A 26420-nucleotide genomic window follows, 5' to 3' on the forward strand; every position below is an offset into this window, starting at 1 on the left:
TTGAAAACAAGACACCCAGGGGAATCCAGGATGGGGTGACTTGACTGCCTCCCACCAGGTTCTGTTACCCAGAATCCCTTGCAAACCTCAAAAATTGCCAAAAAAACACATTTTCCCCATATTTCTGTGGTGGAAAGTTCTGGAATCTACTTGGATCCCCAAATTTCCACCCACCCAGTGTTCCCCAAAGTCTTTCGAGAAAAATGGTACCTCACTTGTGTGGGTCGGCCTAGTGCCCGCGACAGGAAATGGCGCAAAACGCAACGTGGACACACCTCAATTTCGCTGTGAAAAATGACCCTTTTTTGGCAAAGTGCCTAGCTGTAGTTTTATAACCATAGCTCTGCCGGCACCTAGGGAAACCTAGCAAACCTATACATTTTTGAAAACTAGACACCCGGGGAATCCAGGATGGGGTGACTTGACTGCCTCCCACCAGGTTCTGTTACCCAGAATCCCTTGCAAACCTCAAAAATTGCCAAAAAAATGCATTTTCCCTACATTTCTCTGGTGGAAACTTCTGGAATCTGCGTGGATCCACAAATTTCCACCCACACCGCGTTCCCCAAAGTCTTCCGAGAAAAATGGTACCTCACTTGTGTGGGTCGGCCTAGTGCCCGCGACAGGAAACGGCGCAAAACGCAACGTGGACACACCTCAATTTCGCTGTGAAAAATGACCCTTTTTTGGCAAAGTGCCTAGCTGTAGTTTTTGAACCATAGCTCTGCCGGCACCTAGGGAAAGCTAGCAAGCCTATACATTTATGAAAACTAGACACCCAGAGGAATCTAAGATGGGGTGACTTGACTGCCTCCCACCAGGTTCTGTTACCCAGAATCCCTTGCAAACCTAAAAAATTACCAAAAAATACACATTTTCCCCACATTTCTGTGGTGGAAAGTTCTGGAATCTGCATGGATCCACAAATTTCCACCCACCCCGTGTTCCCCAAAGTCTTCCGAGAAAAATGTTACTTCACTTGTGTGGGTCGGCCTAGTGCACGCGACGGGTAACGGTGCAAAACGCATCGTGGACACACCTCAATTTCGCAGTGAAAAATTAACTTTTTTTGGCAAAGTGCCTAGCTGTAGTTTTTGAACCCTAGCTCTGCCGGCACCTAGGGAAACCTACTAAACCCACACATTTCTGAAAACTAGACACCCTGGGGATCCCAGGGAGGTATGGCGTGCATGGATCCCCCAACGTTTCCTTACCCAGAATGCCCTGCAAACCTCAATTTTAGCTGAAAAAATCACCTTTTTCACACATTTTTGTGTGGGAAAGTTGTGGCATCACGGGGCTGACACAAATTTCCTACCACCCAGCGTTCCCCCTGGTCTCCCGATAAAAACGGTGCCTCACTCGTGTGGGAGGCCCAAGTACCTGCGACAGGCAAGGGCCCAAAACGTAGTGAGGCGACATGAAAATTGCCTATCTCAAAACGACCTGGTTTTGCAAGGGGGGTCACTTGGGTTTTTGGCCCGGTGCTCGGCGGCCACCTAGGGAAACCTAACAAACCCACACATTTCTGTAAACTAGACACCCGGGGGATTCCAGGGAGGTATGGCTTGCGTGGATCCCCCAACGTTTCCTTACCCAGAATGCCCTGCAAACCTCAAATTTAGCTGAAAGAAATCACCTTTTTCACACATTTTTGTGTGGGAAAGTTGTGGCATCACCGGGCTGACACAAATTTCCTACCACCCAGCGTTCCCCCGGGTCTCCCGATAAAAACGGTGCCTCACTCGTGTGGTAGGCCCAAGTACCCGTGACAGGCAAGGGCCCAAAACGTATTGAGGCGACAAGAAAATTGCCTACCTCAAAACTACCTGGTTTTGCAAAGGGGGTCACTTTGGTTTTTGGCCCGGTGCTCGGCGGCCACCTACGGAAACCTACCAAACCCACACATTTCTGAAAACTAGACACCCGGGGGATTCCAGGGAGGTGAGGCACCGTTTTTATCGGGAGACCCGGGGGAACACTGGGTGGTAGGAAATTTGTGTCAGCCCGGTGATGCCACAACTTTCCCACACAAAAATGTGTGAAAAAGATGATTTTTTCAGCTAAATTTGAGGTTTGCAGGGCATTCTGGGTAAGGAAACGTTGGGGGATCCACGCAATCCATACCTCCCTGGAATCCCCCGGCAGCCTCCACCCTAAATAAAATCCATCACCCCAAAGAAAATTGCGCGAAAAAAATCCCTGGCGTCAAGTGGGCCTTCCGCCCCCCCCGAAGGGGCAGATTAGGGGCCAATGCCCCATCTGCCCCCAAGGGGGGGCAGAAAGGCTGTAATGGTGGCAGGTGGGTGGGGGCATTGGCGTGCCCGTTTTGGGAAAACCCACCCTAAAAAAAATCTAAAAATCAATCCCTGGTGTTTAGTGGGCTTTCTGCCCCACGGAAGGGGCAGATTAGGGGCCAATGCCCCATCTGCCCCACGGGGGGCAGAAAGACTGTAATAATTGGCGGTGAATGGGCCTGCCCGTTTTGGGCAGCCCCCACCTCTATTTTTTTTTTTTTAATTCTCTGGTGTCTAGTGGGCTTTTTGCCCCCCCGGGGGGTGGTGGGGCAGAAAGGCTGTAATGATGGCGGGTGGGGGGGGGCATTGGCATGCCCGTTGCGGGCAGCCCCCACCCTAAAAAAAAACAAAAAGCTAATCCCTGATATTTAGTAGGCTTTCTGTCCCCCCAAAGGGGCAGATTAGGGGCCAATGCCCCATCTGCCCCCCGGGGGGCAGAAAGACTGTAGTAATTGGGGGGTGGGGTGGGGGCATGGGCCTGCCCGTTTTGGGCATCCCCCACCCCTATTTTTTTTTTTTTTATTCCCTGGTGTCTAGTGGGCTTTTTGCCCCCCGGGGGGGGCAGATTGGGGGCTAATGCCCCCATCTTCCCCCCAGGGGGGGCAAAAAGACTAAATTGCACCAAAGTAACCAGGGGGGAGCAAAGGCCCTTGCCCAAGGGGCCGCTCCCCCCTCCCTGGTGTCTAGTGGGTGGATCCCTGCTTGGGGATCGCCCTCCTGTGGCGATCCCCAATCAAGGATCCACTGGGGAGGGGTACCATTGGAAAGGGGAGATTCTCCCCTTTCCAACGATACCTCTCCCATCTTTCTACGTGCTCAGGGGGCTGAGATAGCCCCCTGAGCACGTAGAAAGTGAAACTGAAATGAGTCTCTTGGCTCATATCAGTTTCACTTTCACTGTAATGACGTCGGCGCGACGTGCGCGCCGATCGTCATTACAGTGAAAGGGGGGGGGGCCTCGGGAGTTGGGGAAGCTCTTCCCCAGCTCCCGAGGCTATTTTTAATTAAAGGGAATGCCTCATGACGAGCTGGACTCGTCATGGGGACAGCGCGACTGTGCTCCATGACGAGTCCAGCTCGTCATGGGCACTGGAGGGGTTAAATGCATGGTACACGTTCTTTGCAGTAGGCATATTTACCCTCTGTGCTACATTAAATAAGTTAAAGCTGCCACTGGACAAAACTCTCATCTCTCTCCAGCAAGTACAATAGTCACTTGCATTTTCTTGACACTTTTATTGTTGCTCGACAACTGCTAATTTTACAAGGAACTTAGCAGTGCTTTTAACACTGCTGCCCGCGGACCCCCTGGGAATGTCCCATGGACCCCTGGGGGTCCGCGGACCACAGTTTGGGAAACACTGCTTTAAGCGGTTCTCTCATGTGCCAAGATATTATTTTGCACTGAGCTTGTAATGGTTCTGTTTTGAATCTGTCTTGCCACATGAAAGGAACTCCAGCTGCCGTGATCACGCCAGCGTTTGAGCTACTTTCGAATGGGAGTTACTTGATGCTGAGCGATCAAGGTTGTTGTGGGATGCTCCCGGGCATCGCATATCTGGTTACAGTGAACACCAAGGTTACTTGCTGTATGCAAGTATTGTTTCCTCCGACAAGTACAGTTAGGGAGGCGCTAAAAAGGCCTTCACTGAATGTTTCCATTATACAGTTTGATGCTTTGAGCAGAATGAAAACCATGCTTTTACAGCAAACCGTGCCGTTAACCTCCGCTCGAGTAACCTTTGAACTACAAGTCGCAAGGACCTCGACAGAAATACAGGCACTAATCCGTACCAACTGCCTCCTACATTTCGTAGAAATGGTGGGACGTATCTTTAATATGTCAGATATGAGTGGCATTGTACACCTATTCAAGACTATTCCTTAACACCTTGCAGTCAATCCCCGGAGTTATTCCTAACTTTATGCACTCCGTATTTAGAAGCATTTTCGGGGGTCTACCTCTGATCCTGCTCGCTGTAGCTGGAATCCTGATTATCGTCTACCTGCAGCGCAATGGACGGACCATCCGCCAGCGAGATTGCAAAAGCTCTCCTGGAGAGATATTACCGTGAGCGCATGGTACAGCATCTGGGTGTACCTCGCCTACGAGAACTGAGTGCTTCTTGGTTCTTATCCTTCTGTAACGCCCTGAACGTCTCAGGATCGTTTAACAGACACGATAATGAGAACGCAACCACTTGTGAAGGTTTAGTTATTTTAATGAAGGCAAAAATAATACAAGGAATAAACAAAGGTTATAGTCACTGGAATCCTCCAGGCTAAGTACGTTACCAGCCCACAGCACGGATGGTCCTAGCCGTCCTCTGCATATACGCCGATCCCGGCGTATGCCAACAGAGGGCAGAAATGAAATGGCCGACAATGCCAATCGGTAGGCTGTGAGGGGCACGAAGAGTGTTGGGGAGAATCGAGGAGTCAGGGAAACACCCAGCCGGGGTCTCTACCTGAAGGGAGCAGCCGCTCAACCTCTTCCTCAGACTGCACCGGGACGCGGAGTCACCTCCTGGTGATGCGTCACCGATACCCCAATCACAAGCAAAGAAGACTGAACCGAGAGCAGCCGCTCGATCGATCCTGTGGACTTCCGAGTCTGTAACGCGGCAAACACCTCCTGGTGTGCGTTACAGCTGGCAGTCCCTGTATCTCTGGTCGGGCTGGGAGTTACGACTCCAACCAGCAAAAGCGCCACTGCGCTTTGACTCAGCCGAGTCAAAAAGCGAAGCTCAATGGTAATCCGGTAGAGCTTCCGGGTCCTTCACAGGTGACGATGGGGCAAGACACGGCCCAGGGAGTAACGACTCGACCTACCTCCGTTCTTGCCTTACTGGAGCACCACTCCGGAACACTGCTCTTCACTAAGCAGGTACGTCGGTGTAAACACAATATCCGACAGCGTTGTACCTCCCGGTTCCTCCCTTTATAGGGCGTGTTTTCCTTGAGTTATGTAACAGCTCTCCTGTTTACATAAGGGCGTGTTTTCCTTGAGTTATGTAACAGCTCTCCTGTTTACATAAGGGCGTGTTTTCCTTGAGTTATGTAACAGCTCTCCTGTTTACATAACCTCTCAACCGCTAAGCATCCTGGGAGATGTAGTCCGTTTTCGCTGGTTACCGTTTTCCTCCCCGCGCATGACAGGAATTCTTGACACCTTCAGACCAATCTTTGACAACTGCATCGTACCTGTCTTCCGATGCCTGTTCTGCGGAGGAAAATGCAAGTTAGACATCTGTCTGACACCGGACACGGAGACGCCAGTGAACTTAGACTCCAGGCTAAAACCTATGTGGTCCCATGCACGACTCCGTCCCCAGCATATTCCCATCTTGACGCACGACTTCCTTGAGGAACGCAGGTGCCTTTCACGACTGAAATGAATTTCAGCACCAGCATTGGCACCAAGAGATTGAATTCAGCACCGGTTAACCTCCACAACATCTGTTGGCAGCAATGAGTTTCATCTGTGCACACTTGACGTGCTAAGCGAGGTATTGCAGTGTTTGTCCCCTGCTGTAGCAGACAGCGATAATGTTATGTCTCCCAGCTAGGACTTCTAATCTAAATCTGGCTCACCGTGTGCTGGGAACAAATTCAGAAATTTTCTTTCCCCTGTTCAAAATTACTTTTTTCAAATTGACACTTTCAATGAGCATGACCTTCTAAGTACGCTTACAGTAGTTCAACTTGTGTGATCGACCTCATTTAGAACTGTGACTTACAGAACTTCACAACAAATTGTCAAACTATTACCAAAAGAACATTTATTGCCTCGTTTCTTAAATTGTTTTAAAATAATTTTCTTACGTTTTTAGAGACATTTGAAATGACTCATGATAATATTATGCAATGACACCGTTATAAATGTGTATCTCAAAATGTGTATTATTATTGTTAAGTGTAAGGAGGCATCTTAGGAGTACGCACTTTATTTTATAAATGCATTTTATATTCATGTATGTGTTCATGACTATTGCAAAATGGTAGAACAATACTATTCCTTTTTATTCACTGTACTGCTGGTTCTATATCTCTGCTACTGTGTTACAGTTGTAGCAGCATATTTGTTTTACATGAGAAGCAATAAATTCCTATTGTAAACACGCCCAACTGTTTCTTCTGTGTATCTCTATGAGAGCAAAACAAGCAAGCACGAGTGTCTGGGTGAAAAGTAGTATATTGTTTCCACGAGTCTGAGGTTATTGTGTTCTGAGGTTGCAAAAACTAATCTCTCTGATAACAAGAGATTCTAGTAGCACTACGAGCTAGCTAATGTGAAAACAGGCTAACATATTCGGCGGGGTGTACAGAGTCAGTCTGCCACCAGACCCACAGTTTATGTTATCCGCAAATGTGTAGGTCCTGCATGAAGGGTACTATTGCAACCACACTGCACCTTGTCTTGTGGCATTATTCGTTCCCCCTACCGGGACACCTTAGTTCCGGGCACCTCTTTTTGTTATATATAAAACTCTTATATAAACAGCCATGAGCCATGGAGAAACAGGGGGGGGGGGGGGGGGAGAGGGTGTCCTTTTCGCTTCACTTGAACTTAAAAGGGGCATGAGGCAGGAATATCCATTGTCACCTCTGCTCTTCACACTGGTGGTGGACCACCAGAGCACTTAATCGGGCATGACATTCTAATCACTGGCTTCAGATGGTCTAATAACTGCAATGGGGTCTCCCTGTATGGTGATGACCTACTCTATGTGATTAGCTTTTGACTTCTTGTCCGATAATCATGGAGACATAAGTCACATTTGGGACGTTCTCGTGTTTGAGGGTTAACAGGGGCAGCACAAGACTATTTTCAATTGGTCGGGCAAATCCGTCAGGAGCATGGGCAGACCAGGCTGTGCTGATAGTCACACACATAAGGTTCCGATACTTGGGCATACAAATTGTAGACAATATCACACAAACCAGGTCAACCAATATTGTATCTTTAATTGATGACATGTGTAGAGATACTGAACAGTGGTCCACACTGCGTCTGCCATTGCTGGGATGTACATATTGCAAATTAGCCATTCAACATACCTGAGGCTCATATCAACTCTTTCACTAAAGTGTTGATCACATTGATATGGGGTGGTGTGCCCACTGATTAGCCTTTAAAAAATGTTGTAAGTCGCATATGACGGAGTGCTGGCAATGGTAGACACAACGTCTTATTGCAGAGCATCACACTCCTTTGGCCTGAACGATTGGCTATAAGGCTCAGGCAATCACTCGGCATATAGAATTAAGTGGCGGGCCATGAGAAATAACCTCTCTCTGCATTATATCTACAGGGAAATTAATGCCAAATATGCCCCTGCCACAAGGACAACCCTAGCCCTGTGGGAAATCTAGCTCATATGAATATGAGTAAAAAAGGATGAGGATCTCACAGGAGAGACTATTCTGTGTAGCAAACTCCATCAAGTTCATGACCTGGAAAGGTTTTGGGCATGGATTTACTTGAGTATGTCACTATTGAGGAATATGCTTACAGCTGGTAATTTGAAATGATTTTAAGACCCACCATGTGAATTTGGTCTACAAACATACCGAATCTTTAGGTAGCTAGAATTGGCGACACAGCATCACCATCACTCATTTGTGTTTTATGTTACATTAATCTGTAACCCGCATGACACTGCTTATGTGATTTACGCATGAGTTATTTGTTATTCCCCATACTACGCTATACATTATTTTACGTGTTATTTTGTAGTTGGATCTAGGAAACTAAATGAGTTATATGTTTTTGACTAATTTTAGCTGGCATCATAACAGTGTTGTTAATAGGCCCTCATGCCTGACTACATATTTAAATAAACACTAGTAGTAGTAAACTTTATTGCCTGATTAATTAAACTCATTACAATGTACATATACATAAATAGAATGTTTACAAAACAATTGAGAAAATCTGTATCAGCTTGTGCAAACAAACACGCTTCCTCTTTGGTTATGGTTCACACTAATAATCCTTTGAGCAAAGTGGTAGGAAATAGACAGTCCAGTCCACAATGTAAAGTGGCAGTGCATGTAAAATAAACTGCATCAGAGATTTTAAGTGTCCCTTTTTGGGTTTTACTGATGGTTTAAAGTGCAATCAAATCGAACCTACTTGCTGATACATGTGGAAACACAGCATTACAAGGGAGTGTGACACAGTCTCTGGCTAAATATCCTTTAAATGGAGAAGTTGTAAGTGGGCTGTAAATTGGCATAAGATGCCGTTAAAAGAGTTGAAAAAGTAGGATAATGTAATTGTAGCTCAATAAAGTGCTGGTGCCTAAAAGATAAATGGCCTGAAAAGTCCTCTCCTGGGGTAAAGGCCTGGCCTTCCAGCTTGGCGTCTTATTGGCAGAGGCCTATGCTGCCTTAAATTCCACCTCGTTCAGGTCAATAGACAGTCTTAGGACTAAATAAAAGCTGTATTTCTGCTTGTTGTGCATAACATTTTCCTGTTTTAGGCACTAAAGTAATTGCGTTCTCATATAGAAATGTTAGTTGTTGTGTCTTACCACAGGTAGCCGAGTTGTCCTTCAAGCATTTCTTTATTAACTTCTTATTTACAGGATATTAAATATGTACATCTGTCCAATGGTATGATGTTCTTTAACCACCAGCCTCTCCAGCTACCACACAGCCTGTTCTGGTCATACACCAGCCCCACCAGGACAGCCTGCCTGCTGTTCAGCCCATCTCCAACTGTCACCACTCATCCACACAGGCACCCACGCATTCCATGCATCACAGTCACACTAACATTCCAATACCAACTCTCACTCTGGCTCAGCAGCTTGGAGACAGCTAGGCTGGGAAGCATACATAAATACAATCAAGATATAACATTATCCCCCTCCTTTTAAATGAAAAATAATAGTGTGATAAAACATGGGAGGAACTATAAACAAGCATTTACAAAAGCGGAGAAAAAGTTCTAGACTCAGGGAAGCAAACTATAGTAAATCGTTGCAAGAACCTGAACACTAAGAAATCAGGAAGGAAAAGTAAACAAATTGGAATGCAATAATAAACCCATCCTCCCCAACAAAACACTTATGAAAAAAACGTAAGTAGAAAGGGTAGACCCACCCTTAGACAAACACCCATGACCACTACCATAGGGTGAAACCAAATGTCAAAGGGACAAGACCCAAAGGCCCAACCCTGTGTAAGGGTGTGAAACACATGTAGCCCAAGGTGAATTAAATGCAAAGTGTACAAGAAGTGAAGCGCGAGGCAACTTACACACAAAACAACAACACGAGAGGCGCGGGGTGACTTACTCACCCAACAGAAAAACGTGAGGCGCAAGACGACTTATACACACAAGACAACACGTGAGGCACAGAGTGACTTACACACAAAAGAAACAACAGCACGTGAGGCGCAAGGAGACTTACACACAAGACAACAACATGAGGTGCAGGGCGTCTTACACACAATCCAACAAGATGTACAGCGCATGGCGACTAACACACAAAACAGACCGAACGTGCAGACCAAACATGCAGCGCAGGATGACTTACACACATTAAACACCACACAAAATGTACGTGGTTGGAGACCAACACAAGGACCCAGAAAAACCGGAACTACCTTCAAGTAAGGGAGTATAATGTGACTATCACCCACTCTAATTCAAGTGCCACCCATGTGTAAGAAAGCGTAAACTGTGGCATCACAAAACAGTATGGTAGAGAAGAACATTGAAACAAAATGGTCCATAAGTCGATCAAACTCCATCCCAATCTATTATCAACAAGCCAGACACTTTGCAGACCTCTGTGGAACGAAATGGCTGGATCACACACATGTGGAAGTAGTGAGACTCACACCACTAACCCACAAGTTAAATGAAGCATGTCCAGGCTGGGGCCGTCCTGACAAGGACACTGGTGGGGCTGGTTTGCCTGTAATTCCAATCTTGACATTTGAATCTTTCTTTCTTGGTTGCTTTGGGTTCTGTTTCATCATGTTCATACCATATTCAGGTTCTTGTAATCTTGTAACTTGAAGCACGCTTGATTCTCAGTCCAGGTCATCGCCAAAATATGTTATGTCTTACCACAGGTAGCCGAGTTGTATTTCAAGTATTTCTTTATTAACTTCTTAGTTACAGGATAGTAAATATGTAAATCTGTCCAATGGTATGATGGATCCTTAACCACCATCCTCTTCAGCTATCACTCCAGCCTGTTCTGATCATACACCAGCCCCACTAGGAGCAGCCTGCCTGCTGCTCATCCCATCTCCAACTATCACCACTCATTCACACAGGCACCCAAGCATTCCGAGGAGGAGTGCAGCATCGGGGTGGGACCTGTTTTATCGTCCTTGCCAGCTGCTGTGCTGGAGGAGTTCCCTGCTATCTCTAATGAAGCTTCCCTGACACTGCTAACCAACCTTAAATCTGGTTCGCCACTGGATCCCTGCCCGGCCAAATTTTTGGCCAGGGTGGCATCGGTGGTGAACCCATTGGTTAATCCTCTCCTTAACGCCTCCTTGAGGGAGGGAAGGGTCCCATGCGCCTGGAAGAGGGCGATGGTGATCCCCCTCCTGAAGAAGCCTGGACTAGATGCCGAGGTGTTGGCCAATTATAGGCCAATCTCCCTTCTTCCGGCCCTAGCTAAGATCACGGAGAAGCATGTCCATGGCATCCTGTCGGGTTTCTTAGAAACCAACCATCTCCTGCATCCATCACAATCTGGGTTCCGTCCCAGTTTAAGTACTGAGACGGCACTGCTGGAAGTCTCGGAGGTCATCCGGGAGACGCTAGATGTAGGCGGCAAGGCCATGCTTGTCATGCTAGACCTGTCGGCGGCCTTTGGCACCGTCCCCCATGAGGCGCTTCTCGCCAGGCTGTATGACATCGGTCTTAGGGGGACGTTGTTTAAATGGTTTACATCTTTTCTCGAGGGCCGCCGCCAAACTGTCTGGGTTTCCCAAAGCACCGCAGAGATGCCGCCATTGGGAGTCGGAGTTCCACAGGGATCTGTGTTGAGCCCGACTCTTTTTAATATCTTTATGGCCCCTCTGGCGGCATTGGTGGAGGCTTTTGGGGCCCAGATTGTTTCCTATGCAGATGACACTCAACTGCTCTTCACGTGCGGGAAAGATCAGGCATTTGATGGAGAGTGTATTCGGGGCTGTCTGGGGATGGTCTTTGACTGGTTCCAGCGGAACAGCCTCAAGGCCAACTCCAGCAAGTCAGAGGTCCTGTTCTTCGGTTGCACCGCCGACCCTGAATGGCAGGTCTGGTGGCCTATGGATATGTGTCCCCCTGCTCAGTCTTCTTTGGTTGCCAAAAACCTGGGAGTTAAGCTGGACAATAAGCTTACGTTAAGATCACATATCCTTGGTTTGGTCGGAACCTGTTTTGGCATTCTGAAGATGCTCCGCAAATTTCTATCTTTACTCTCTGAGGAGCACAGGCGGGTCACTGTTCAGGCTCTAATAGGCTCGAGACTGGACTACGCCAACACCCTTTTTCTGGGGCTCCCGGACTACTTGGTTCAGCGCCTGCAGGTGGCGCAAAATGCTGCGGCTCGCGCTATTTTTGGGCTCCATAGGCGAGTGGGGGCTTCTGGGTTGTTGCAGGCGCTGCATTGGTTGCCCATCCGGAAACGGATCATGTTTAAAACCTTGACCATTATGCATAAAGCTCTGTTTGGTACAGGGGCAAAGTACCTGCAGCGGAGGTTGACTTTTTATCGCCCAGCCCGCTCTCTACGATCAGAAGCTTTATACCTGGCCTTGGTGCCACGTGTAAGGAAAGCCCGTATTGGGGGGCATTCTTTCAGTTTGAATGCCCCCCAGCTTTGGAACTCGCTGCCTCTGGCCCTACGCAGCACGTCTAACTTGCTTCTGTTTAGGAAGAGCCTTAAGACCTGGCTTTTTAATCTTTAGGTCTCTTTTCTTCTGACTTTTTCTGTTTTGTTTCTATGTTGTTCTGTTATTCTCGCTGAGCTGCAAGTGAAAAGCGCCGGGACACTCTGTCGGAGTAGCCGTGCGCTATAGAAATGCTATATAGCATAACATAACATAACATAACAGTCACACCAACATTCCAATACCATCTCTCACTCTGGCTGAGCAGCTAGGAGACAGCTAGGCTGGGAAGCATACATAAATACAATAAGTATATAACATTATTCTTTTTAAGCTCACACTTTGAAGGTTGTAGAGTAGCAATGAACTAGTTTGGATGATGAATCACAGCACCTGCCAAGGATGGGAGGAGAGGAGGTGAATACTCCTTTGTGTCATATCGTGAAGGCTGAGGCAAAAGAAGAAGTTAGCATTGTATTATCAGTTAGACAGAGGGCAGCACTGATTTCATGGGGAACATTGACTTTTGATTGACCCTTGGGTAATGAGAACGTAGGACTTAACTTTTGGATTAAATTAGTATTTAAGGTTAAGTGTATGAAACTAGTTGGAGAGATCACATTCCCCTTCCCACCTTTGCAGGTGGATGCCCCTTCCCTTCTCTTGAGGCCAATATTCCCCAATTTTCTGTTTAGAGCTACTATTGAGAGCTAGTACTTTCCTTCTCATTTTTATTGGAACATTTATTTGGTTTATCTTTCAATGCTATATTTGCTGACACCTGCTGCTTCTGAATTTTACCGACCTGCCCACAACCTTACCTTAGCATTAGAGAATTTCCTTCATGGAAATAAGACTTTGCTTTGATTCGCATATGCTGTTCTTAACAACCCAATATTCGCTTTTACTTAAGTCAGTTACTTGGATCATATTCTTGAAAGCTGTTTCCAGGTGTTGATTTATGCCTGTTTGATTTTATTGGAGGTTGTATTTTTACTAATCTTTTGTTAAACCTTTAAGATTTGCAAACCTTCTCCTCTCTGTCATTTCCGTGGGGCAAAATCTACTACACTTTCATTGCAATGTTATTTAATTCATGAGCCTCAGTTCGAGAAGAAAATCCTTCCGGGTGGACATAGCGGAGTTCTGAGTTTGCGCCAACTAGCATTGTGCAAATACCATCCTTCACTATCCTGTTCGTGCACAGTTACATCATGCATTTATGCCACACCTGTCAGAAACTATAGACTTGACTGAATATTGCCCATTGGAGGCCAAATTGATTAGGTCCCACTCGCCAGACCGTGGTTGTGTTTCTTTAATATAGGAAACATGCATCATCACTACTCCGGACACCTTCACTGCAGGAGAAATGGAAAAATTACTTAGGTCAGCTGGATGACTTGAATGGTCAATGGCGCTAATGGCCCATGTGAGTCTGCTTTATCGGCTTGATTCTGCCTGATTCAATTTAAATACTTACATTGCCAGGGCCGGACTGGGAACCAAAACCGGCCTTGGCAAAGTGCTCGGCTGCCCCGCCCGGGGGGTTTGGTGGTGCCGCTGAGCTCTTTGCCAGGGCCGGTTTTCGGACAATTTTGTTACAGGGCCAAAGGCCCTGTAACAAAAACGGCCCCAGGGGCCCAAAACAGGCCCCCTCCCCGTGCGGCCCACTGGGGGATTGCCCGGTGCCCGCAACGTTCAATCCGGCCCTGTACATCGCATATACCTAAACTCCCACCAGTTATCGCGAAGGAACAGAAGCACTAGCATCAACTGCTTCCAATATATCACAAAAGAGGGTGACTTCCTGCATATTACATGGAGTTGTAGGGTGATTCACCCCTTTTGGGATGCTATACAAGATGCATAGGGAGCGGCACTGAGCTGACTGATCGAATTAACTCCCAAAATGGCACTATTGACTATATTGGAAGATGAAAGATTTATGCATGCGGGAAAGGCCCTGCTGTGATTCGGGCTTCTTATCGGTAAAAGTACATTGCTCAGAATTGGCAGCAGTTCACTCCCTGAATGGAGATCAAGTATGGACCTGGGAAAGCTCTAAGCCCTTTACTTCTCTTCTTCTTTGGTCAACAAACCTTTTATAGTTGCATGAAAGGTGAGAGGGAGTTAGCATACGTTTCAAATCACAAAACAATGTAACCAATTAGTCACATTAAGGCCAGGACTACTGAATAAAGTTTGAAAAGTTTATTACAGATTCAGAAACTGGCTGATATAAATGAGTCTCAGAAGCATGTTATAAAAATACAAGATAATCAGAATAAATATGAATCTTCTATTAAAGGGCATGTCTAAACAATAAGAAGCATACAAGAAACTCAGTAGAGGCTATGCAAAAGATAAGAAAAAAGATTTGAAGATTAAATTGCAGAATTCTGTCTTCCTGCCTAGTCATTAGTAAATATAAAGAATCTGTCTTACTCTACTCTATACTAAATTTGGGAAATCCAAATTAGTCTAAGGTAAGCAAGGAACAGGTGTCAGTATAATGGAGACTTTCATAAAGTACTCCAAATCTACAGGAAGTATAGCATAAAGCCATGCAAAGAGAGGAATAGCATAGAGGTCTGCACCTCATGAAATCCTAAGGGTCTATGCCTCTAACAATGCAACGCCTATGAACACACAAAGTATTCAAGGTATTCCATGTCTCCAGTACATTTCCAGCTTCCATTGTAGCAATTGGCAACTTTTGACATTCTCCCACAGCTTCGATTGACCTTGAACATCCCTTTCCCTGCCAGAACTCGTCTCCAACTTCATTAGTGCGTCTTCTTCTTGCCAAAAGTTTCGTCCCTACAACAAATAATGCCTTTTCTCTAACTAATGAAGCCTTGGCTCCGCACCTGCAGAGGAGAGAAACATACAAGCAAGCATTTCCAGCTTTTAACTGTTAGACATTGAAATCACCAAAGGCTGATAGCCTTCGGTCACGTTAAGTAAGCAAAATAGTTAAAGTGCACCCATCATTTGAATATATGTGCACGTATGGTCACAAGTCAGTATGACAATGTGAATACACTTTATATGAGTAATCATACATAAATGTCGACCTAGCTAATTGTTATATTTTTTTTAATTTGAGTAACTATGAATAGGAACTACATTTGTATGAAAAATCTTAAACATTAGAAAGCACACGTTACATGTTTCCATTATTCAACTATGATCATTTTCAGAAATACATTTGAAACTCCATCATTTTATTACTATTATTATTCTACACTGTGTATTCAGCGTGCTAACTGCACATCATCGTTATCAATCTGTGATATATAAGGGTAGAGCCAAATGATGCTGCTCTAGACCTGTGTTGTACACTGGAAACCCCCCATGTGCGTCTCAGGGGTGCTCTCAGAAGCATACCAGAGCATGAGTGGGGTGGTTGCGGTGTAAAGTCAATGTCTATGTACAGCGCAATGGAATATACCTCACTAAGGGCCATATGTAGGTAGCTAAATACCGGTCGGTAACGGCCGAAATTCGGTAAATATCCCGTTACCGACCGGTATTTAGTCAATTGAGATGTAGGAGGCCAAAAAGAAAGTTTCGGTAAATAAGAATCGGTAAACACCGATTCATATTTACCGAATTCTAAATTACCGATTCATATTTACCGAATACATATTTTCCGATTCGGTAAATATGAAGTGGTAAAACGAGAAAAGAGATGTAGGTAAATTCGGTATTTAAGAAATCCATGAAATTCGGTATTTAAGAGTCGGTAATTAACACAGATTGAAAGCAGGTGGTAATCAGCAACAGTGCATATAAACAATCCCAAAATGCAACAGCGCGGACACCATGGCCGCTCTGTATGTGATTGCAAGGCGCCTACGTCTACAGGCAGCAGGTCTGAGGATTTGGAGACGGGAGGAACGCATTTACAGACAGCGCATCACACTCTTTCAACAGACTGAGGCTGAGATACATGAAAGGTACAGGCTACACCCACAAACCATCATGGACCTGATAAGGGACCTGCACCCACTCCTGGACCAGCCAACAAGAAGGGCGCATGCCATACCACCACATGTGCAGGTTCTCTGTAGCCTACATCTACTTGCATCTGGCAGTTACCAGGGGGTGATAGCTGCGGTAGGCGGTGTATCCCAGAGTTGCCTGTCCCGTTTCTTCAGGAAGTTCCTGGATGCCTTGATGCAGAGAATGCAACACTACATCAGCTTCTCAAACACACAGGCTGAACTGCAGAAAACCAAGACAGACTTTTACCAGATGGCACAGTTCCTGCATGTCATAGGCTGTATTGATGGCACACACATTCCAATCTGCCCACCAGCAGCCACTGAGCACATCTACAGGAACAGAAAGTTAACCCACTCCATAAATGTGCAGGTAATCTGCGATGCAGGGAACATTATCACTGATATCGTAGCAAAGTTTCCTGGGAGCACCCACGACTCCTTCATCTTCCAGAACAGTGGGATCTACACACGACTGCTTGCCAGAGAATTTGGAGAAGGATACCTGCTAGGTAAATCACTGTGACGCTCCCTAATACTTAGTGCAAATTATTGTGTATTGAGGCATGTGACTGATGGTTCTCTCTTACTCACCTAGGCGACAGTGCATATGCCGTGCGGTCATTCATCCTCACTCCCTACCTACACCCATCAACCCTGAGTGAGAGACGATATAATGTGGCACACAAATCAACAGGCAATGTGGTGGAGCGCACGTTTGGACTATTGAAAAGCAGGTTCCGCTGCCTCCACAAAAGCAGAGGCGCACGCCAGTACTCACCCATCATCTGCTGCAAGATCATTGCCACTTGTGCAATGCTGCACAACCTTGCCACGAACAGAGGTACAGAGGTGGAGCTAACTGATTTTGAGGACAACGATGATGAGTCTGCACAGCCAGAGGCCAACGCAGCTGGAGTGGCAACACCAACAGATGGGAGAGAGAGACGGGCAGAGATCACATGCAACTATATCTGAGTAAATAAGGGGACACAGCCAGTAGTTGGATGGCATGACGTAGTTTAATTATGCGGCACTATGCCACAACACAAAGAAAAACCTGTCCTCTCAATAGTGTGCAATCACTAGTTGCAAATCAAGGGTTACTTCACCCAATTGTCTTGCCATTGATTGTGCATCCTCGCTAGTGGCAGCCCCATGCCGCCTGCTGCTCCTCCGTGTATCTGGGACAGGGGAGGTATTGCTGCTCCTGCTGGTGGTTTCTACGCTGTCCACAGCATCCCCAGCACCAGTTGTGGCCGACCGGCTTGTCAGTAGCACTTCCAGTGCACTGGTGACCCTCACCATCCCCCTTGAGACGTCATTGCTGCAGTGCGTCAGGCCCTCCTGCATTGCCACAGAGCGCCTGCAGAGCAGCGAAGTGGCAGTTGCCAGCCGGTTGACTGCCCTTGTATGATTGTCTCTTCTCTGCCGTTCCCGGCGCCGTGCAGCTCTGTCCGCATCAAACTTACTGCACAGCAGCATGACGGACTGGGACATGTCCCGCATGCCCCCAGCCATCTCGCACATTCCCTCAGCCATAGCGCTGATGCCCCTGTCCATATTTACAAATGTATCTTGGAGTCCCGCATTTGCCGCTGCACTGACATCATTGCCCTTGCCTGTAGGCGCTGTATCTTTACCATGGTGGCCTCCAGCCCCGAGAACATTCCATGGCTCCCACCCTGTGGTGGTGGACTTTGCACCCGAGCCCTGCGGCGACGTCTGGCACCTGTGTGTGCTCCCTCAGAGGCGGAGGGCACACTGGCATGGCTACCATCCAGGGGCACAGTGGATGGTTCCGGCCCCTGCAGTCTTCAGATGAGGACTCCGACACTTGCAACCTGGAAGCAGCACGCCTCCTCGACCTGAGCAATGCAGGCGGTGATGATGCCGGTGACTCCAGCATGAGTGGCGATGCTGGCTGTGGTGGTGATGCTGGCTGTGGTGGTGATGCTGGCTATGGTGGTGAGGCTGCATGTGGTGCTGATCTCTGGCCAGAACTTGTGGTGGCCTTCCCTGAGCTGTCTCTCCGGTGTGCCCTCTCTCCCGTCTCATGTGCAGTCCTGCGCAATGTATCGTCTGTGGACAGAAATGCAACATCAGCTCAGTGTACCTGAAGCCCTGCATTGCTAGCATTACAATACAATTCTGAAACACTCTCACATTGTCCTCTGCCTGCTTTTCGCTAATGTGTGTAACATGCCTTGTTGTTCTGTGCTATTCAGTTCATGGTTGGGGTTTCCCGGACTACATCTCCCATAATGCATTGCTAGTATGCACTAACACATGGACTGGAGTGGGATACTCATTGCCCAATTGTGTAGTTGGGATAGGGGTAGGGGGGCCACATTGCTGTGCATGCGTCTTACCTTGTTTGGTGGCGGCTCTGGCAGAGCTGTCGGCATCCCCAATCCCCACGACACTCTCGGGCTCTATTGTGGACTCCACCAGCTCCTCCAGTTCTGTAAGGGCAGGTGCCCTGTTCCTTCCCCCTCCTGTCCGGCTGGCCTCCTTCTGCAGTTCCCCCATCTTCCTCTTCGTGACGATTCGTAGGTCGTACCACCGCTTTTTCAGCACGTCTATGTCCCTGGGGGTCACTCCGATTGCATTCACCTGCGCCTGGATTCCCCGCCAGATTTTCCTCTTCTCCGACTCAGGCACTTGCAGGGACTGCTTTCCAAACAGCTTCTGATGCTGCTTGACCACCTCCTCCACTAGTACCTGCAGTTCCTTTGGGCTAAATTTTTGTTTCCTCCTCCTTTCCCCTCCATCTCTCTCTGTCTCCTGGCTGGACATTGTGAGTTTGAGGTTCACAATCAGGCACTGGCTCCCTTGCTCTGCTCTGCACTCCCAGCCTCTCCAGAGTCTGTTGATTGTGTGCACCTGCCTGGGTGTGGCCACTTCCTGGTTGGGTGGGGTTGGCCTTGCACTGGATTGGCTGATTCATCAAGTGATGTATATTTGAATTACAGATTCGGTAAACTCCGATTCGGTATTTACCGATTTGGTAAATACCACCTCGGTATTTACCAATTCGGTAAATACCGAATCATGATTCCGGCCGGTATTTTGGATTCGGTATTCATTTACCGAATTTTACCAAATCGGTAATTTTTACCGAATGTTTACCTACATACTATTTACCGATTCATAATTACCGATTCGGTAAAATTCGGTATTTATGAATCGGTAAATTGTATGTTACCTACATATGGCCCCAAGTGACTGAGTTCCCAGTATATTTGTTAAACAATGAGAAGGATTGTTGGAATAATGATTATTGATACATTGGAGTCCAGTAGTGGTGGAAGGAAGGGGCTGGGCCACGTGTGAACACATTTTCAAATTGTTGTTGTATTTTATATTAAAAATGCAAACTAAAAGAATGTTTTTTTCTTTAAAATAAAAAAACAAAAAGGATGCCTGCCAGAGCTTACAATTATTCACCAACCATCTTTATGTTAAAGGTGGGCACTTTAATGCAAAGATGTCCTCGGACTACCAGTAATGGTCTTCACCATTATGGCCAGGACACCATTAAAACGCCGAATAATACATACAACATGCTCATATTAATAGTAACAATAAAGCCTGGATGGCCCTATTTTGCTCGGTGCAGGAAACCCAACTTTTTGTCATGGTTGCCCCATTTCTCTTTCACTGGGCATCTGGTAGTTTGACATCCAGAGTAATTGTGCAAAGGAAGGATTTCATGAACTGTATTCAGCGCACTCTTGTTCTCACTTAATACCAACCCCACCCATCTGTGTTCATGGTATGATGGTGGAAATACTCCATTATATTCTATAAAGTACATCAAGTAACCCCAATAAAAATGTTTTGTGGTTCGGCCAAGACACTATTCTGATGAAATTGCACTTTAATTTGACACTGATAGTTTGGGTAATTTCCAGGGATATTTCTCGTATTTCTTTCCGAGACACCACTGTGCAGTCTGCCATAGATAGCTTTTGGTTTTTTCTACTGGTGTGACTAACGATAGTTAGTACCGCAGTCGAATTAATAAAGTTAGAGACTGAAGAATGAGTCAATAACACCCCCGTCAGCGCACCACCCCTGCCGAGCGAAGGTTGTCATGCCGACACGGATTGACTGCAGAGAAATACGACCATGTTCTATTTCTACGGCGGCTTATTGGGCAAGCTAACTTTTATTAAATGAAAATATCTGCATTTTGAAGTGATAAAGGCCCGCATGCTAAAGTGAGAAACATATTCCAGTGCTACTGTCCCTTTTTTCAAAGTTCGCAAAAGTTGTAGCACAACATATGTTAGGGGTAAGAGGTATATAGTTCAGTACAATTTTCCGAAAAGAGTGTCCATGAGCCATTGGTTTAGAGGCAGTTAAAACATTTAATTTTACATGACCTATAATTTTTTGAAAGAGGGCATAACTTCTTATGGACGTTCTGTTTCTAGGGTTGCTTATTTATGGAAATTATTATATTAAACTATCTACTAATGTCATATGCTGCTTCGTAGCATGCCATAGGAGTGGCACAGGGGCCTACACACAGAGGCGTGCAGTTTGTGATTACACCCCCGTGTGAGGAGGTCACTTGGACTGTTCCTGTCCCTCTGCAAGGTCACCCTTGCCTACCTAGGAACTATTTTCCCCATGCTAGGTGGGGCACAGTTAGTGCTCCTCCGCCACTTTTCTCCTGCACCCCTGTCTCTAATATGGTAGTGCTTATGTGAGAAGTTATGGTAGGAGAGAGAGAGGACCAAAAAGTCAACATATTTCTTGTCTAGGGCTACAAAATGTTTTGCAGTGAAGCGAGATGTAGTCTTTCTGACATAGAGATACAGGCTAAAGGTGCAGCTGGCTCTGTAGGGCCCCTGTAATGCCAGCTGACCTCATCCCATGCACTGCCCCTGCCCGGCCTGGTGTCTAGCAGCACAGGGAGTCCTACTGCTGGCGGGAGCTGTGCAACCCAGGGTATGGACAGGGAATGACTCATGGAAGAGGAAGAAGAGATGGGTAGCGAAGAAGTTGGACGAGAAATGAGGTGGAAAAAGGTTTAAAAGAGAGGGGAGTTCACGCTCTCCTCTCAAGACTACAAGATTTACCCCACAGATGTCATAACAGCCGTATCTTGCAAAGGAGGTCAAAGGAACGTTTTCACCATAGACCAGACACGAGGCCTGCGGAGTGACCTATAGCAGCCAAGTAACGTAGGCAGGGCACACTCTATCACTCATCCTTCCTCCATGAGACAGCTGAGACACTATAAGACCTCTCTGGTCACCCACACACAGTACCAAAATTGGTTCCCATATACGTGTGCAATAAGTACAGCACCCTTACAGCCAACCACCCCTCAGGATCCAGAATGCTACACGCCCTACAGTATGCTTAGGCGCCTTGCACTGGAATAGGAGGCACTATACAAATACATGTATAATATAATACAATGTAATATTACATATCTGTTATCTCTGCTCATTGACAGGAGAGCATGCAAAAATCCTGCAAGTGTGTGACAGGGAAGGGAAAAAACAATTTATGGAGAAAAGCACTGCGAGGTCGAAAATGTACTCACACACTCGCCAACGTGTCAATAAATGTACTCAACCAGCTATCCTTCAACCTTCATATCCCATCCATCTACTGACTGATAAATGTAAATCTCTCTTTCTCGATCAATCATCAGTTTACTTGACACGTTTTTTCTAGATTGTTTTAGAATGCAGAGGTCAGTTTTCTAGAGCCCTTGGCATTAAGAGCTCAGTCAATGTGCCTCAATCCATCCTTTGACCCTTTGATTTATTTATTTCCATCTGCTCGTCCACCAATCTGTCCATCTTTTCACCTTCCCATCCATCCAACCATCCATCCTCCCAGTCCAACCGTGCTTAGTTCAATCTTCTCATCCACCCACCCAGCCATCCATACTTTCACAGATCCACCCATGAACATATCCTTAAATAGATCCACCCATCCTTTCATCTTCCATCCAATCTTCCTTTCATTCTTCCGTCTTTTAACACTTCCACCTATCCATCGTCTCACCCTTCAAGTTATTCATTTTTACATCTTTCCTTCTTTTCACCCCTCCATTATGACTTACAACTTTTCTGCCTACTTTACTTTCATGTTTCCTTCTTTCCTTTCACCCTTCCTTTTCCCTTTTTTCTTTCCTCTGCTGATCTTTTTTTCTGACATCCATACTTTTTTTGTACCTAGTTTTCTCTCTCATGTGTACTTTCTCACCATTATTACTTCTTTATTTCCTTCATTATGCATATTAGACCATCTGTCATGGTTTGCCCTAAGACTGATATTTAGGAAGATTTTTTACTGGAGGCCTGCAGTCAGTAGAGGTCCACAAACATTTAACTTGGATTTTTAGTGAGACCCAGTTCACCAGCCCATGGTACCCAGAGGAAGCCTCCTCTTAAGCTGGAAAAATAGAAAGTTCACTACGCCTCTATTCGAGATGTATGCTTCAAGCAGCATTTAATAATAATTCTAGAATAATTTTCCCCTGGACATCTAGCGTTTTTAGTTATCAGAATTTAAATTATTCCATAATCCGAACTAACAGTTCTCAAATTAATCACAAAATCACATCATATATGATTAGGGAATACATCTGGTGAGGGGTTCTGAAACAAAGAAAACAAGAAAAGTCTGAGAGGGCGCAACAACATTTAATTTTAAGTATGCCTTATAACAATGTCCCGGATAATTATGTTGTCTTTAGCAGCTTTCAGCATTCATCCCAGAAGTGACTGCTCACCCTTTCAACATTAAGGAAATCATTCACCTTTAAGACATTATGTAAGATGCTAGAGTTTTATTGCCCTAAGAAGAATCCTGATTATTGAATTCAACTGCTATTTCGTTTTCAGCAACCTCAAAGGGAACAGAATGGACTTCATCTCCAGGGGCACACACAAGACCCCACACAATGTTTACATCATTGGCCACGAAGTCATTGCCAGCGTCACTGTCCACCACTGAGGCACCAGTCACAGGTATGGCACAATCAATGATATGCATGATGTCCTGTGGCACACAAGAGCTCACCAGCCCTAACACAGCGCAATCAATCTTTAAACCCAACACACCCTGCAACCATTCCAGGCACTTGCCATGAAGCAGCGAGCTACTCAGCTGAACATGTTTGCCACCTCCACTAATGAAATACACGCAATTGTATAGAAATATTCAAGATACTATTTTCAGAAATGTGGCAGCGCCGTTCAGGGTTGTGTCGATCAGGGGTACATGCCCTGTAGGTATTTGTCTTTCTACCTGCCTTCCTTCCAGCTTGCTTGTCTGTCCATCCTTGTGTATTTCAATTCATCAATCCATCTGTCTCTCTGTTCGTCCATTCGTCCGGCTGTCGTTCTGTCTACTAACCCACCTATCGGTTTGTCCGAAGCGTCTATCTATCTGTCTGTCTGTCTGTCTTTCGCTCGTTCTGCCTACTGGGTTTGCTCAATAACTTGGTCAAGCAGTCCAGGCGTGTATCAAAGGAGGAAGTGTGGAGGTTGAGACTAAATAAAGCAAAAAGTAAAACTAACCACACTATGCAACACTGGGCCCAAGTTACACAAACAGTTATTGGGGCACATGCATCAACGAAAATACCGACCGCAAACGGTCAGATTCGCAGAATCCGCCCATTTGCGGCCAGTATTTTTGCATTTGGGATGCAATTTAAGTAATCTCAAAATTTGCGATTACTCAAATTGCGAATGCATTTAGGGAATCACAGATTGTGATTTCCTAAATGCAATGCATGATGCAAATTCAAATTGCGAATTCGTAATTAGGGATCGCAAATTACCATCAATTTGAACTTGATGGTAATTTGCAAAAACTTCGAAAAATTCACTAAAGTGTATTTTTCAAAGTTTCATGTTACACACACACACATGCCCTTGGGGCATGTATGTGCGCAACATGTGGAAACAAGGCAATTTCAGGGGTGCAACAGGGAGTCCGTTTGACAACCTTGCACCCTTGAAAATGCATGCGCAATTTGCGAGTACCAATTTGGAACCCGCAAATTGCGCATGTAATTCCTATTCAATCCTATGGGCCTCTAGCCCCATAGAACTGAATGGGTAGCTATTCCCTAATTGCAATTCGCAATTTGCGAGCCGCAATTAAGGAATACGTAGGAATCACAATTTTCTTTACAATTCCTACATGCATAGGGATTTGCAAGTCCTAAATAGCGATTTCTTAAAATTTGCAATTTAGGACTCGCAAATCCAGACTTTGATGCATGTGGCCCAGAGTTCACTATCACTAACTGATCAGAACATTGTGCTGTTCATAAATAATTTGAGAGCAATAACAATAGTGAGAAACCGGGCTACTAACTTAATAAACATAATCTGGTAAATTTATAACACAGCTCTAAGAAAATCGTTGCAAAATCCTGGTAGTTGTGATGCAAGCAAAAGGCACCCCCCATGCTAGTGTGTGTTAAGTTTAAGCAGTACCAACAAATTTAACATTAAGAATGCAACAAAAACTTCCCCCCTACCCATTAAAAAATAGAGAACAATGTAATAAATAAAAAGACACCAGGACTATCAAAATGGGGTAAGGGGGACTAGATATATGACTTTTTATTGTGACAAGGCAAGAAACCAAAGAAAACATCAGGAGCCAATAAAGTATTCAGTTTCAGGTTGACTAGAACCTAGACATGATTTCAGGTAGAGCACAATGAAGCAGGGGTCAGGTAGGCCAAGTGTTTTGCACTGGTCAAGGCTTTTATCTTGGGACTTGGGGACTGATTTAGAGGTGGGTGGATGGTTAATATGTTATAAGCAGGACAGATATCCCATCTACCTTACTTCAAGTGCCATAGGATACAATGCACTTGTAATAAGATGGACAGGATATCCGTCATGTTTGTGATGGAGTAACCCATTTGTCAAGCTCTATATCAGGCTTTAAGTCAACTTTTGGAAATCAAAGTTGTCTACGGAGGAAAGGCAGAACGCTGAAGCACTGAATCTATAGGTTTCAGCATCAAAAGCAATGAGTGGGACAAAGCTGGAATCCATAGATGGTGAGGTTGTTTTGCTACTAGGTAAATTTGTCACCATGCTGCAGTCAAAATTTTACTTTTAGACTTAGGCACATTTGTGGTTTACAAACTCAATAAATTAATCAATCAGGATCTGTAAAGCATGACAAATCACCAGCGAGGGTATCCAGGTGCTAAAGACTGCTGCTGTCGGAGGCTCTGTTGAACAGTCATGTCTTGAGTACCTTCCTGAACTCTGATATGGAGGGTGTGGTCCGGAGTTGAAGGGGGAGGCTGTTCCATTTCTTGGCAGCAAGGTGGGAGAAGGAGCATCCTCCGCTGTTGCTACAGCAGATGCTGAGGGTGTGGGCAAGGGAGAGCGAGGTAGAGCACAGGAGTCTGTCAGAAAAGGGGGAATTCAGGTGTTGGTTGAAGTATGCTGGTCTTTGATCATGGAGGGCTTTGTAGGCGTGGATCAGCATCTTGAATTGGCATCTCTCATGGAGAGGAAGTCAGTGAAGCTGCTTGAGGTGGGGGGAGGGGGGAGATGTGGGTCCATTTGGGGATGAGTCTTGTTGCTGCATTCTAAGTGGTCTGCAGTCTTTTCAAGAGGTGATTGGTGATTCCGACGTAGAGTATGTTGCCATAGTCCAACTGGCTGGTGACCAGGGCTTGGGTGATGGTGCAGAGCTATTTGAAGATTTTCCGGAGCATGCGATGAGAGAGGAAGCAGGTGGGTAAGACTGCATTGATCTGGCATTTGATGGTGTGTGTTAGACTTGACATCTTTTGCGTGGTTTCCCCTGACCTTTTGCCTCTACCTCCAGTATTGTTGATGCTGTGCTGGATTTCGTTTTTGCTGGCTTAGATGCTTGGGGTTTTTTGCCACTGCTGATCAGTGTCAAAGTGCAAGTGCCCCCTTTGTAAATTATTATTACAATTTGTTCTCCCTGATTGGCATATTTGATTGACTAGTAAGTCTCTAGTAAATTGCACTGAATGGTGCCGGGACCTGTAAATCAAATCCTACTAGTGGGCCGTAGTACTGATCGTGCCACCCACATGAGTAGCCCTGAAAAGGTATCTCAGACCTGCCACTGCAGTGTCTGCGCGCAGTTTGTTAACTGCCATGCCGACTTGCCAAGTGCACCCACTTGCCAGGCCCTTACCCTCCTTTTTCTTACATGTAAGACACCCCTATGGTAGGCCCACAGTACCCCCTTGGCAGGGTGCAGTGTA

At 45.9% G+C, this 26420-nt stretch overlaps 1 protein-coding gene across 1 annotated transcript in view; it reads left to right on the forward strand.

Annotated features, from left to right (window-relative positions):
• ADGRG4 (adhesion G protein-coupled receptor G4) overlaps positions 1–26420 on the forward strand; it is a 1724535-nt gene that overhangs the window by 518375 nt on the left and 1179740 nt on the right. The window contains exon 8 of the mRNA XM_085607949.1: positions 23038–23163. Within this exon, the coding sequence (XP_085464075.1) occupies positions 23038–23163 (126 nt within the window). The remainder of the gene's footprint in view (positions 1–23037; positions 23164–26420) is intronic.

Source organism: Triturus cristatus, chromosome 5_2 (genome assembly GCF_964204655.1).
Source record: "Triturus cristatus chromosome 5_2, aTriCri1.1, whole genome shotgun sequence".
Classification (NCBI taxonomy): domain Eukaryota; kingdom Metazoa; phylum Chordata; class Amphibia; order Caudata; family Salamandridae; genus Triturus; species Triturus cristatus.